This window comes from Anticarsia gemmatalis, chromosome 19 (assembly GCF_050436995.1).
Source record: "Anticarsia gemmatalis isolate Benzon Research Colony breed Stoneville strain chromosome 19, ilAntGemm2 primary, whole genome shotgun sequence".
In the NCBI taxonomy this organism is placed as follows: Eukaryota; Metazoa; Arthropoda; class Insecta; order Lepidoptera; family Erebidae; genus Anticarsia; species Anticarsia gemmatalis.
In genome coordinates, this window is record NC_134763.1 from 4,514,427 (window position 1) to 4,529,802 (window position 15,376).

General features: G+C 39.1%; 1 protein-coding gene across 3 annotated transcripts; it reads left to right on the plus strand.

Annotated features, from left to right (window-relative positions):
* The first annotated feature begins 1,058 nt into the window (after positions 1 to 1,058).
* inaF-D (trp-interacting inaF-D) lies at positions 1,059 to 15,017 on the plus strand. 3 transcript variants are annotated; one of them, XM_076126757.1, is made up of 2 exons: positions 1,059 to 1,532; positions 13,894 to 15,017. In XM_076126757.1, exons 1-2 carry the CDS (start codon positions 1,229 to 1,231, stop codon positions 14,094 to 14,096), a joined length of 507 nt encoding a protein of 168 aa, XP_075982872.1. In that variant the 5' UTR covers positions 1,059 to 1,228; the 3' UTR covers positions 14,097 to 15,017. The 3 variants fall into 3 exon arrangements, with proteins under 3 accessions (XP_075982872.1, XP_075982871.1, XP_075982873.1); XM_076126756.1 differs by lacking the exon at positions 1,059 to 1,532 and adding an exon at positions 8,347 to 9,291; XM_076126758.1 differs by lacking the exon at positions 1,059 to 1,532 and adding an exon at positions 8,347 to 9,224 and having other exon boundaries at positions 13,894 to 14,056.
* Positions 15,018 to 15,376: the final 359 nt, after the last annotated feature.

Sequence of the window (15,376 nt, forward strand, 5' to 3'; positions counted from 1 at the left end):
AAAGCACAAAACCAGAATCAATTTAAACACGTCATAGTTATCGAATGTCGAATTTGCAACGACGCTGCGGATTTACAAAACAAAGTAAGGCCTAATTTTGTTTTGGTTTCTGGTTCGGAATGTAAAAAAGATACAAGATAAATATAGCTATAGCTAAGTTCTTTAATGTCGTGACGTGTACCTATTTAATACAGTATTTAGTTGTTCGTTTTACAGTGTAGTGTAGTTTAATGTCTCAGGAGGTCAGCACTAATATTATAATCCAATCAGTTACTAGTTCAATGTGGCGGTACGTGGCGGGCTTACTCACACTTATTGTAGGTACTCTTAAGAAAGTACATCTTACTACTAATAGGTAATAGACCTACCAGCTAGTCGCGACTTCGCTCGGGTTACATCGATTTAACCTTAAAAAATATAAACTAAAATCTCCCGAAGATGATTGTATCAAATGGAGAAAATCGCCTGAAAATGCGTTCAATAGATTTAAACCTAGTGAATAATACGGCGTAGAGACTTCCTACGTTAAGACGTAGGAACCCAGCTCAGCTCGGACTGTGATAGGATAAGTCCTATCACAGTCCGAGCTGAGCTGGGTTGAAAGTTATCACGAAAGAATAGAAACACGATTGACGATCTATTCCTTTTTTTTGTAATATTAACACCTTACACCAGTTACATCTACAATTTAATAGTTAATACTTAAATACGATTCTTTACGTTTACTTGCCATGTGACATTTTAAAAATTACACCACCACGTTAGATAGGTCTAAAAACCTGAAAGTGGTGTATCGAAATAAATTTAGACGTGGACATTCAACGTGGCAGTATTTGTAAGAACAAAAAAAAAGTTAAATAACCAGGTAGGTAGAGTAAGCGATTTTTTGATCGGTTCTAGAATTTTTCGCTCTATTACATTTTTTGACTTGGTCTAAAAATATTTTTAAGAGAGTAATATAATATTCAAATTACGGTTTGTGATAGATGGACATTAGGTAACATTGGCAAATCTGTGACGTGTGTACTTGTAGTTGATCGGTTTGGCGTTTAGCGAATAGCGCGGGAGTGAGGGCGCCGGACTCGTCGGCAGACGCGGCCGCTGTCCGCTCGACCGCCGCACTCGCTCCACCCGACCGCGGCTGGTACACGCGCCCGGTGCCGCACGCGGCCTCACTTATTTAATTTTTGTCAAAAGTTCTCCCATCGAAACATGTAGCGATAGCAGTATGTCGGTGTGCGGTCAGACTGGTCCACCGGAGGAGGACAGCGTGTCGGAGGAGGTCGGCGCCCAGCTCCGGGAGAAGACGTCGGATATTTACAAACAGAAACCCGCGAGCAAAGTGGTACGAGTGCTGACTGTGCTGGCGTACCTGCTGTCGGTGTCCCTGGCTGCGATCCTGCTGTCCGTATATTACATCTGCGTGTGGAAGTCACCGGAGCTGCCCCTCGAGACCAGCGAGTTGAGCGCCCGTCGCGGCAACCTCTCCGACTACAGAGACGCCGTGCACTCAGATGAACCACTTCCAATAGGTAAGTCGATTTCACTTTAAACACCACAATTGCTATCACCAAAATATACTAGGAACTTATTACAACAAGCTAAATTCCAATATAACGAAAAATATTCATTCAAAAGATGAAAGGCTTTCGTAAAAAAAATATGTAGGACTATGCCTAGTTCTGAAGATGTATATGATTCCAATAAAACAATTTTTTGACTTGAACAATACACACTACTCTCTGGACGCAATTCCTTAGGGCTAGTGAACATCACTCGGTTTCGATTAATTACTTAATTGGGTGAATTCACTATAATTACTTAATTGTTAGGGATAGTCGGGTGTTTAACGTCCCACTAGTCGCGCCAGCTATTCAATAAACTCTATAAAAGTATGTAGTTTGTATATTATATTGCCATTTTCCTAAATATTACAACTAATTTATAAAACTCATGATAAACTCATGTAATTTCCACGAATACTGATATGTCCTTTAAACTCCTTGGTTACATAATACAGTCTAGAAATGGTGACTAAGTTAAGGTTGGACATCTCGATATAAGAGCAAAATAATGTAAAAGAGCTTCTATCATTCAAAATATTTTATTATACTACGAGTATGTGTAAAAAGTCTAAGTAAGTGTATAAGGACTCGCCAACTTTATTATAAAACTTGTTTTCTCCTCTAACACTGTTAGATAAATAACTCACTTAGATAGTATTGATCGCGCCTGAAGTTCTGCTAAAAATATATCCCTAAAGCGCGGATTAAATCGGAAATCCACAAGTAGATTTATACATGATTATTGGCAGCTAACTCGACATACGTTACATACACTTCATACGAGTACTAGTGATATGTTAGTTAATCTCATGATGGCTTTAATTCCTTCCACATTAATTAACTGTACAAATATATGATATTGAAAGGTTTATTTCATGTATCAAACCGAGAAAGTAATTTTAATAATTATTGTTTTGTCTTGATATAGTTAATTTTGAATATCACTATATATACTCTCAGTTACTTAGTTACATACAACGAAATTTTACGTGATAAAGGTTCATTAAGTCAGCATATTGCATAATAAAATCAACATGGGTATTTTTTTTACAATTTCAACATCAAATCAAAATTTACTTATTTTGATCTGCTGAATAAATAATAATAATACTTTCTCTATTCGTGGCTCTGTCCTGAAAGTAATAAGCTCTCAGCTTTAGTTATCCTAAAAACCATCATTTCTAGCTTCTCCCATGTTCAAGTGCGGCAAGTTGTTTTAAATAATTGAGTTTATGAATGAACTTACACAATATTGTGTACCCACACCTCGTCATCGTTCAACATATACAGGGTGTAAACGACAGCCTACCGAAAACGAAAAAAAATGACTTTAGACACGATTCTGGTGCTTATGGCGTTGAAAATTTTCATCGGTTTTTTCTTGATTTTTCCGATTTTTTATGCGTTTTTTTTATTTTTTTCTGGTATTATTTCGTTAATACTACACAATGCAACATGAATATGAAAAAAAAAACCGTCATATTACTGTTTTTCACAAAAAACAGCAATGGATTAAAACAACGTATAAATTCGCTATCAGCTGTTCGGCCAACGACACCGCGCCGGCGGCGGCCGGCCGCGACGGTCGACGTCACGCCGCTTACGCGCGCCACACAGACACGATTACGCACACAGCTGTCAACCTCACACTCACTAGTATGCAGCGTTACTTAGTATTTGTTCTATGTTAAAAATGAAAATTACATAATTATCCCGCTCTCCGATAAAAGGTAAATTCATAAGATTTAAAATGTGTGATATCTTATTATTACACGTACAAATACATACAGAACAACAAAAAATCCTATTGATATTCTTTAGCGCTATAAAAATCTCTAATAAACAATTTAACATGTATTGTCGCTTTGTTCCATTAAAATTTGTTCTTGCAAAATTCTATTCGATATTTACACGCTCATTCATACTTCATACAAGCGCGGTGCGACTCGAAAAGTAGATGGCCGTAGTGACGCGTGACGCCGCGACCGCGCGTGGATGTTACATAGATGGGATGCGACAAAATGGATGCTAAGTAATTCTCCGGGGATTATGAATTATGATAAGTTAGTTTCTCTGATAAGAATATTAATGGATATTGATTGTTATCATTGTTATGTACCTTCATTTTTTATGGTTTAATTAAATAAACGTTTCGTGTTTATTTTATTTACTTTAAGCTGATTTTATGTTATAAATATCAAAGTTTTTTAAACTTACATCAATAATGTTTGTAATGTTATTTGGTATTTGAATAAAACTACAATGCAACCAGTAACAACTGTGACAAGTAAAAATAGTAATGCCACATCAATATTTTATTGAATCTAATCTCTCGCTGGGATCCTAACTCGTCGCTCGTCACCAAATCGGCGGCGCGCGGGCGGACGGCGCGGAAGGAGCGGGTGGCGCGGGCGAGGGGCAGCGCGAGTGAGCGGAGAGGCGCCCGCGCCGGCGGCTCTCTTTGATCGATAGTTCGAGCAATTCGCTCGCGGAAGACGGAAGCTCTTCACCGGTGTCGTTCGTTATGTCCTATTCGTCGTGTCGTGTGTGAACTGTTGTTTATTATTACTTGTTATTGTTTCGGTTTTGAGTTGTTAGTGTTTTTATTGTTATTATTTTTGTTGTTATTGTTTTCGAAGTGCAGTTGTGTTCGTAAATAGGAAGAAATGTTGATGTGCTATGTATGGTGAAGCACGTGGAAGTGCACGGCGTGCTCTGCACCTGTACGTCCGGATCCAAAGGTACCTACTCAAACTCTCGCCATACACCAGGTAATTGCGTGTTGATAGACATTGATAACAATTCGTTTTAGCACTTTCTTATTATTGGTTACATTTTGCTATTATTGTTTGATTTCACGTAAGCCAAGTAGGTATCTACCTACTTACAATTTTACTATGAGCTATTGTAACATACGAGCGTACTTACGATATCTACCATAAACGATACATGAGATTGTTATCTAATAATACATACTAGTGAGCGCATAGACGTGGTGGTACGCGTACGTACCGCTGATTGTTGGCAGCTCCTCGCATGATCAATTATTGTATCAACCACATTGTAAAACTTTTGGCGATTGAAAAGAGTGGCCGTGAGCTTCTCGCTAGCTCTTCTCATAAGGCTCTACCCCCTTTCCGAGCTAGTGGTAGATTCAGTAATTGTAACGACTATCGTAAGTGTCAACATTTGACCTAAATGAATAAATGATTTGATTTTGATTTTGATACCTACGACGCGTCGCGACATGTCGTCGCTCAGCGCGCCGCCGCCGCCAGAAATCTCGTAGGCATGCGCGGAGATATATCGCGTTGTTCACTATACATTGAATGCTCAAAAATGACTAACTCGGGAACCAATCATTTCCGAGAAAAATGGTTGAAGTAAATTTCGCGCATTTAGTGTCACAAAATTAACACTGAAGTTTTCGGTTAACCGTCGTTTACACCCTGTATATTAGGTTTTACACGAAGGGTTTCCTGTAATCCAATTAGCTTAACCCAATTGTGTCCAAAACTGAACATCAATTACTTTATTCTGTTGAGTTTTATGTTGGCTTTGTATATTTAACAGCTCGTTACATAAATCATTGACTGAATGTTCAGTTCAGTATACAAATTAAAATATTTACTTCAACGAATTCGCAATCTTGAAACACGAATAGACGTGAAATACCATTCGCTTACTATTGTTGAAAATGCAGAAACACACTAGAGACCAAAGCTCAGGCTAATTCTTATTTTTCTGGCGAATATTGGCTCACTTTAATTAAACTAGTCAACTACGCCAGAGCTTATTTATAGTGGCTAAGTGTGTGGCCAAATACACTTATTATTTCCAGTTCGGTAATTGGGATCTCAAAACTCGGTACCTTTGTCATCCTTCATATTGTCTACTAGTTTAGTTTAGTATGAAACTGACCGCCGAATGCGATATATCAGTCGATAGGACTCTATAATCCAAGCATACTTTGCCTTCTTACAAATGATTCTGTTGATAGACTTTACAAAGATATTTATTTTAGACATCTGCAGATTCTGTTTGATTATACAAACAGTTGAAGGTTTACCTTCTCCTTGTTAATACTAGCTGTAAACATATTACAAGTTCATCATCTCTTCATAACATATCTAAATATATGAAAAAATAAAATAATTGTAAAATTGCGCTGATTAAAATTGCGTATGCCGCCGCTATCGCACCTCGATACCTCGGGTTCGAATCCCAGCCCAAGAAACGTTTTCTTAACTTTTCCACCGAATATCGGTGATTACCCGGAGTTAGGAAGTTCAGATCGGTAGTCCTCCGTCTCAACGCTCTTTGTGTATGATGGAATAAAAAGTGAAGATACCTGCACTCTTTGCGGCTTCTTTCAATGAGACTAGTACATCGCTGTAACAGCATATCAACTCATTCACATTATTTATCGAGAAGTAGCTGATTAAAACACTAATAAATACCTAATATAACTTTACCACGTGCGACAACTATAATGCTGCGGCTTCGAAGTTCCATGTTTGCAATTCTGCCTTAGCTAATTGTACTATTCAAAATTAATCCACGAGTAACAAAAATTGGTACTTTAATATCCTTTAAACATCAATATGAATCGGAAATTTAAATTAATGATTCAAGAATTCTTATAGTACATGATGAACATTATATGATTTTCTTACGCTCAATACAATCTAATAAGTCAAAATCCAAATAATTATATTATCCTCGTAGCGTGTGTCGTAGCACGCTACACAACATGATATGCTACAGATACCCGCTACGACTACTACGCTACAGTACCTGCTACGACAGCTACGCTACAGTACCCGCTACGCTAAACCCTACGCTATTTGCTACGCAATGTTCATATTATTGTTACCGTTATTATTTTTACGTAATAATTTATTATGATAGAGACCTGCCGATGAAAGATATCAGTGCTAACTTAAAAAAGCCGAAAAGGGTTTTTTTGTATGTTCATACGCGCTATTAATAAAGATTAACAAACAGTCGCATTTCACATATATTTTTCTAACTAGCTGACCCGGCAAACGTACCTTTGCCATATAGATTATACTAAGGTTATTAAAAAATAGGGGTTGGTAATAAGAGCGTAAAAATTTAGATGTCTGTTGATTTTGGTTTGATTGTGGTGAATCTAATGTTAAGGGTGGACAACCCTTATTACTAAGGGGTATGAAAAATAGACGTTGGCCAATTCTCAGACCTACTTAATTTAGCCGTTTCGTAGGAGTACGGGAATAATAAAATGAACATTGTGACACGAGAATTTTTTATAAAAGATTTATTTGTAGCAGATTGAAACATCCACAGGGACACTTCATATTTTTTGTGCCAATACAAAAAGGTAGAGCTAATCTTAAGAAAATACTGGTTTGAAATAAAGACGCACTGCGGCTACATTTATATGTAAATTTGAATAACCCTAGATTATTCTTATCCCGAATTCATAACAAACGAAACAAAATATACATTTATATGTCTATTGCCATTTGTGAGGCGCTCCGTAAACACAATTATGCAAACTCAATATACTTATTTCTGACAAAAGTAAGTTGTTTGTTATACGCAACCCAAATTGTCCCTTATTTATGTAAGGACAACAAGGTACAGGGTGTGTTCCACTCACCTCTATTAGTTTTGCGCAGTTGTAATTCAAAGTTGAGCAGAACCCAAGCGGAGACTATATTGTATTACTTAAGTATTGCCTGTTAATGACGGTATAGAGAGAGGGTGAGGGAGGAATAAGAGTGTGATAGAAAAGATTCTCAATCTCCTGAAAGTGCAGAGTCTTTTTACCCCAGCAGCGAGAGCGGCATACGGAGAGACATGCGCTCAATGTTGCTACACTAGGTAGATCTGAGGGATATAAGGAAAACTACCTAAATTCACACTGGTTTACTGAGATAATACAACACGCAGACATAACACCTTCTAAATTACGAGCTCATAGAATTGTTCCCATAGAGCCCTGGGAGATTCCCGTGTGAGAGAGCGTGAGAGCCCTAGGGTGTGTCCATCTGCGAACCAGAGGGTTGGATACCGAGGTGGTTACACATAACCTAATATTCCCTACCTGAGAAAATTATTGATTGTTTTCTCGCAAGGGGAGAGAAGGCGCTTTTTTATAAAGGAAGAGACATGCTCCATTCTTTAGTATGATCATGTAACCATAATCCATTATCAAATAAAGGAATTACTGTTTTAATTGCTATTAAAGAAACCACTAAATATAAAAAAAAAACATATTAAGTAAGTTCCTAAAGAACAAAATTAGAAATTGCAATATTTTGCTATCGCAGAGCTTCTTTTGACAAGAGACTCAGTAAGGCGGGCTCAGTAATAAATCATTAGATAAATAATTTAATGATTTCGAAACTCTAGAAAATAAAAACAGCGCAATCTGGTCTATCATTATGTTTAAATATTCTTATTCTTCGCAAATACTTATATATTTTTTAATTCTTATTTAACCTTTTCTTACATTCCTTACTATCTGTTTCCAAGAATAGATTTATATGTAGATATAGGCATTAGTTCAGATCCGAATCCCTCAACCTGTTTTGTTTACAAACAGAATACGTTGTTGATATTTGATGTAACAAACGGGTGTTGGAAGATAAAGTGCCGCAGATTCCTACGCAACGTAACGTATCTACCTAGTGGTTGCAGAAATGAGAGAAGTGTTGCATATTATTGATCTCATAGGAGGAGCGGGCGGGCGCCGGGAGGCGGCGGCGGCGCGGCGCGCGTCTCGGCCGCGCTCGCCGGCACAAGCGGAGCCGCCGCCGCGCTGCCGCCCGCCGCCCCGGCCGGCGCCCTTCATCGCACTTCACTCACTGTCACAATAACGTGTCTCCGTTCTCCTAAATTGACTTCGTTACCTTGTCGTTATACTTTCTTCGCACTCGTTCGAAACAAATAACGAGGTGCAAACCCTCTCGCGGCCCGCCCACCGGCGACGGCGTGTGTGTCTAACGATACGTATCCGAGTAACAATCGCGTCAACCAGTTCTCGACGGCTTATATTTTTATTTTGCACAGCAAAACTTTGAAAAAAGCATAATGCCCGTTTACTGAAAACAATGAAAGTTCAGGGACGGTCCTATGACAGACGAATCTCGATCGTATGGCTACGTCACAGGAACTGGAATAGATTCACGTACACCGAGCGTGAAATTAAAGGATAAACAAATGAATTCCGAAGCGGGCGCCATAATAATGAAACAGTAGTCGGCATCAGGAGGTGTCAAGCGGCAGACACGAGCGGCGTGACCCGGCACGGCGGTGGGCCGCGGCGCATCAACAGAACTGGGCCATATCAATAAGCGTGTCCCACTTACCTGGATTTGGTGCGAGGCGGTGCGCGGTGCATTGTGTCGGAGGGCGTCGAGGACGATGTCGGGCAAGTCGTGCACGTCAGGCAGCGTGCGCTCGTGCGGCGGCTCCGTGCGGCTGGGCACGGCGGCCGGCCACGAGGTGGTGCTGGACGCGCTGTACGAGCGCAAGCGCGACAAGAAGAGCGTGCGCGTGCTCACCGTCATCGTGTACGTGTTCTGCGTGTCGCTCGCCGCGATCATGCTCTCGCTCTACTACGTATTCTTCTGGGAGCCCAAGGACGCGCAGTACGCGCAACGCAAGGTGTTTCACAATGTAGAGCAGCAAACCAGCACCACACCAATGCCCACATGCTTTATGCCCCTCACTGGTAGGTCACACGACCGACACGCTTTCCTTTCGTCCCCTTAACACTCTAGTCTAACTTGAACTCGTACAGCTGATAACAAATACGAGAATAGTTCCGCATATGGTCGTACCTAAGCACAAACAGTGTGTACCCTGTTTAATAGAATAATAGTAGGTACATGTGATTGTCTTTTTGTGAGCTGACAATTACAAATTAAAATAATGCTTTAGCAATATACACACCTACGTATAATAGAAATATAGTATGTAATATATTAAGTTGATAACGGTTGTCTGGATTTCGAGATGTGTAGGTACAATAAAGACGCATATATTTTACTGTATCTCCTCCCCATGAAACCGTAATAAATTATTTTAAGCACGTTACATTAGATTTAGGTGCGGAAACAGAGTTATGTTCAACCAACATTGTTACCAAGACATTGGGTGCGCTCCAAATAATCTCATTTCATTTTAACAAACAAACCACCTAAAGTTTGAGAATAAGTAAGGTCAGTGGGATGAGTCAACCTTCAGGTGCACTTAGTATTAAAATAAAACGATCTTAGTTTTCAACATTGCTAACTGATTAGGCAATCAATCAAGTGGTCATTTCAGTTCGGATGATTCAGAAATACAAATAGATCAAAACAGATAGTGTTTCAGTTTACGTAGCCACTTAATAAGTATAGGTACTTTAAGGTATTACAATTACGCTATTGCAGAGTAGTCTTAATACAAACTAGTTAAATAATTTGAGGTAGGTTACCCTACATTAGATTTTTTGGGCGCTTTAGTTGGGCTATCAAAATTTTATATCTTATTAGATATACATTAACGATTCTAAAATCTCAAAGAACTGGTAAATATAATGCGAGCTCGTAAATTTTACGATATTTTAAATACATGTTTGAGCATATTTATGGCTTTTAAAACACCGTGTGCTGCTTCAAATATTGCATGACACATACTGCACATAACATATGATAATAACAAGCTAAACAAGTGTTTTATTAATAAGTATTATACACCATGCAGATTTATCATTAACAGTACTTAATGTACCTAAGTACTCGCTCTGAAACCAATTGGCACCTGTTTTCAGTAGAGAATTATAGATAATACCATCCTATTTGATATTGGAATAATATAGTCAGGCACTTTATACTAGATATCCTTACAGTAACAATCCCACTTACGAATGTGCGAGATGAGCTAACTTTATGAATTAAGATCATATTGGTAGTGTTCGCTTCGTGAATCTCTGGACGTCGGTTGCGGCCGTCAGTGTTTGAGTGTTCGTGCAGGCGCCTCCAGCAGTTAAGCTAAATATAGATGTTGCCTGTCGGTAGTCACAATAACCCGCACTCGGTTATTCACTGATCATGTTTATAACATATAAATCACACACAGTTTCTGCCGAAATGCCCAGAATAGCACACGGCGCAACGTGTATTGGATAAGTGTACCGTGTGCGAGCACTTAGGTCAGTGTAACGAATACCAGAGCCCAGAGGATAGTAGGACCCACTATGCCCAGTGTTCCCGATGACATGTTTTTGATGCACATTATTTATACATCACTACAATTTTTATACAAGCTTTTTATATACTCTTGTAGTTATTTCGATACATTCGTACCGAATCAGTACCTATCTTATAACATACTTGCAAGAAGTGATTTTAAAAGAGCTCAGGTCTGCGAGTACGCGAATATATGACCTAGTTTTTAACGTATAAAGGCTGTATATTCTGCAATTCAAAGTAATCGATCAATGTTGACCTACATTACGTACACAAGTTAAGGAAATCGTATATGAATTAATCGTACATAAGGAAGAAAGTAGGTTACTTAAATGTAGGCACTTGAGCGATTTATGTAGAGAGGTGAGATTTGGTAGAGTACTTTCTCAGCATAAAGCCAATACCTTTTTTGAACTTATCTCTTGAAAATTATATACAAATTGCAAAATAATGTTTTGTGGTCCTAGCTGTAATTTGACGAATTCAGATTTGGTTTTTGGTGTGTAAAGGAGACAAAGACTCTCAATGCTATTAGACCTCACCCAGGAACCATGTTTACCACATTCCAGCGCTGGAAAAAGGCAAACATGGTTATTTCACTGCAAAAACACATAACATTTTCTCATTTGTTACTCTACAAGCGATTGATGTTAACAAATTATCATAACTTTTAAACTCTCGCGTTGCATGTTTAATGTATAATAGAATACGGGAATTAACGCGAACACGCATTTTACCTTAAAATGCCTAACGTTTCGGCGCAGGTTGCACTCGCCGTGGTCCCAGGCAGACTGGAGCAGCGATGACAGGACTTCGTGTATATGAGGCGGACGAATGTCCATCCACCCTCATATTTTGATTTTTCCAACCGCCAACACACACTACACTAACCGTGTCCCTATTCTGTGAGCTAACCGATTGCGAAACATAGCGAGGTTTTGTAACAGTAATCACTGGATTCCACGTCGCGGATAATTTGAAGCCGTCTTCCCGATTGAAATTTGGATGTTTCTTGATTTCGATCGCTTCACGAACAATCCTCGAGTAGAAATGTCGTTCAGTGGAGAGGACTTGAGGGCGATGGAATTCAATCCAGTGATTAGTTCCTGCTTCGAGTAGATGTTCCGCAATGGCTGACTTGCTGATTTGACGGTTCTTAACAGCGGCGATATGTTCCTTGACCCTTTCAGCTATCGACCGCTTAGTCTGGCCTATGTAGGAACTACCGCAGCTGCAGTTGATCTTGTAGACACCTGGTGTTTGAAACGGTAGTACATCCTTCGGTGTGCCCACCATGCTGCTGACTTTTGCCCCCGGCGTGAACACTGTGCTGATGCTGTATTGTTTCAATACATTCCCGATCTTATCAGTCACTCCTCTGACGTAGGGCAAGTAGGCGGGCTGTCTGTTGACCTCCGGATGTTTACTCCGTTTCGTGATCCTGTTCCTTCGTCGACTTACGTGGTATCCGTTCATTCGTAGTACCTCCTGAACATGTTCCAGCTCCTTCCCAACATGTTCAGGGTCACAGAGGTCATGAGCTCTGTTCTTCAGTGACGTCATAACGGACTGCAAGTGACGGGGATGGTGATGTGATGTAGCGTGCAGGTATCTATCTGTGTGTGTCGGTTTCCGGTAAACACAGTGTGATAAGGATCCATCGGGTTTCGCGGCAACCCTCACATCTAGGAATGACAACGACCTGTCCGTCTCCATTTCGTAGGTGAACCTCATCTTAGGGTGAATGGAGTTTAGGTGTTCTAGATATTGATCTACTTCCTGTTGACCTCCTTGGATAATGCAGAAGATGTCGTCCACATATCTTTTCCAAAGCCGTATGGTTTTTGGTCCGAGTGCCAATGCTTTCTCCTCAAAGTGCTCCATCCAGAGATTAGCCAGTGCAGGGGCAACGGGGCTGCCCATTGCGACGCCATCAATCTGAAGGTAATGTTGGCCTTGGAAAAGGAAGTAGTTGCCGTCCAAACAGTTTTTAAGAAGATCAATATAGTTAAACGGCATCTCGTTGTCCTCTAGCTTGGTCTTTACCACGTCCAAACACTCCTTAATTGGAACATTGGTGAAGAGCGACTCGACGTCAAAACTCACCATGACATCGCCCGGTTCCAATCTAAGGTCCTTAATAATCTGGACGAAGTGCCGCGAATCTTTCACAAAAGACGGTGTATTTCCCACAAGTGGCTGCAATACTGACGCAACGTACTTTGCAAGGTCGTAAGTAGGAGAGGCGATTTGACTCACGATAGGCCGCAGTGGTACGTTGGACTTGTGTATTTTGGGCAGGCCATATAATTTCGGTGGTTGGTGCGACTTCGGTTTATACAGTCTTTCGTACTCGTCTTCCGTGAAAAGGTCCTTGTTGTCCTGTATCAGCGTCCGTATTCGTCGTGTTACTCTAGCCGTAGGGTTATATGATACCGGTTTATATACCTTGTTATCACAAACTAACACTTGAAAAACAAATTATCACTTGAAAAACCGACACAGTTTCTATTCTGTGTATCTGTCCTTCACTTCAAGCTTCACATTTCTATCTGGATTCCGAATACACAAACATTTTGCTGTAAATTATCGGGTAAAATGCACCGACCGAGCATTTCTAAATATTTATATGACTATGTAGATATTTTTCCTGTGTTAGCGTTTACTAACGTAAATAATTACATCTGCACTACATTCATTGACGCCGTAAAACGTTTTAACCGCTCAGATCAAGTAGATGTTTCCGTGTTTCTATTCAAACTAACTATTTTAAGAAATATGACATAATAATTTAGAAGCTTCCTATGAATTACATTACTATGCAGGTAATTTATATACTTAACTATCGTAATTTTATATAATATTTTTATAAATTCTTAACAATATTAGGGCTGCATCGATTTACATTGAGCTCTATCTCTAGGTATCACTACACATTTGGCAAATTTTCTACGGATATTATTGTATATCTAATCAAGTTTTATCACTATTGTTCCATAAGAAAAAGGGTCCAACTTATATTTTGTAAAAGATTTAATCTCACATAATGTATTTAACTTCGTCTTTTAAATTGAAGTAACCAACTATTTGTGTGTTTTCAGGAGGAGGCGATACCGCAGTGAATGGCAGCATACTTCAGTCACCGGAGAACACCACCAGTGGCTCGACTAACATGAACATGTCCGACTTGACCACGGACATCACTGAAGACACCACAGTCCTACCTGACACCACATCACCGGGACTACTTAATGTAACTTCCGATGTCAATGGCTCTTTGAACTACACAGGCCTTATCACATGACGTCTACATAGCTATCGAAAATAACTAAATACTGAACATATTAGATGGAGCTTTGACTAGCTTTATACATTAACAACAAAGTTGTAAAGTTGCATCAATACTTAAGTCCCTAGGTATTGAATCGATTTTACTGAGCAAAGCATCAGTTTATAGACACTGTAAGCATATAACGCATACTAACGTGACTAATAGCGATTGCCCTTTGTATTATACGGTTAGCTACAAAATAAAAAGATTCCTCAAAACCCTTTTACAGTAAAAAGGCCAGTAGCTTTTAACGTCTGTACCGCCCGATAGCAATGTAAGTAGCTCTAAAAATTTTGGCGCCAATGACATCAGAAGGCTGAACTGAAACACCAATTTTTAAGATTAGTTTTAATGTAATATAGACCTGTGTAATGCCTTAGTTTATAACTTCATAGTACGTGGCGTGCAATCGGTGCAATGCAGTAGATACTAACCACCAAGGTGTCAAGTGTTAACGAAAACCTACGAAATGGTTTGTACCTATTGGTAACTACCTGTGTTGCGAATATTATAATATGATAGATATGGCTTGTACTTATTATGTGTAGTTTCCAAATTAATGCATATATCTACCAGCAATAGTGGTATTATGAGGGCTAAAGTTTTACTTAACCTTTAATATATCATCATAGGTATAATAGGTCTCTAGTACCATGATATCTAGTACATTATTAGCATGATAAATGTTTTATTTTATTACAGAATACCTTCGTGCTTTATCTTAGTTTCAAACACAAACTGTGAAGTTGGCTAGCCATTACATTTAGGTAGTAAATTATAGTTAGGTATTTTTAATGAATTATTGTTTAGTCAAATTAATATCACACGTAGGTGTAAATTAGAAAACGCCTAATCTTAGTTTCATATTTAAATGAAATAAATATATTAAAGACTGTTTGTGTTTTAATGTAGCCATTGAGAGTATCACACAGCATATAAAAACATATCCCTCATTTGTGTCACGCAGCCGAGTAGGTAGATCTTTAAAACTGCCAAGTAGGTTCTCGTGGTATCTATCAGAGGCCATACGTACTCAAAAGTTCATCAAATAACATGCACCTAAGGGTGCAAGTACATTTACCTTGGACTACAAGGGTACTCAGGTACTCAGGGTGATACAAACTTCAAGATATGCGTAGTACCCAAGCATGGAGCTCCTGGATCATCTATACAAAAGCGTAGCCTATTTAATACATAGGATGTCGTAAAGGTAATTTCATAGTATAAAACGATTTATCACACTTGCATTAATG

Excerpts from the sequence above, each read along its gene's own strand:
- inaF-D (XM_076126756.1), top strand. The coding sequence starts at position 8,982 with ATGTCGGGCAAGTCGTGCACGTCAGGCAGCGTGCGCTCGTGCGGCGGC. Across the intron at positions 9,292-13,893 it reads ATGCTTTATGCCCCTCACTG|GAGGAGGCGATACCGCAGTG; the intron begins GTAGGTCACACG and ends GTGTGTTTTCAG.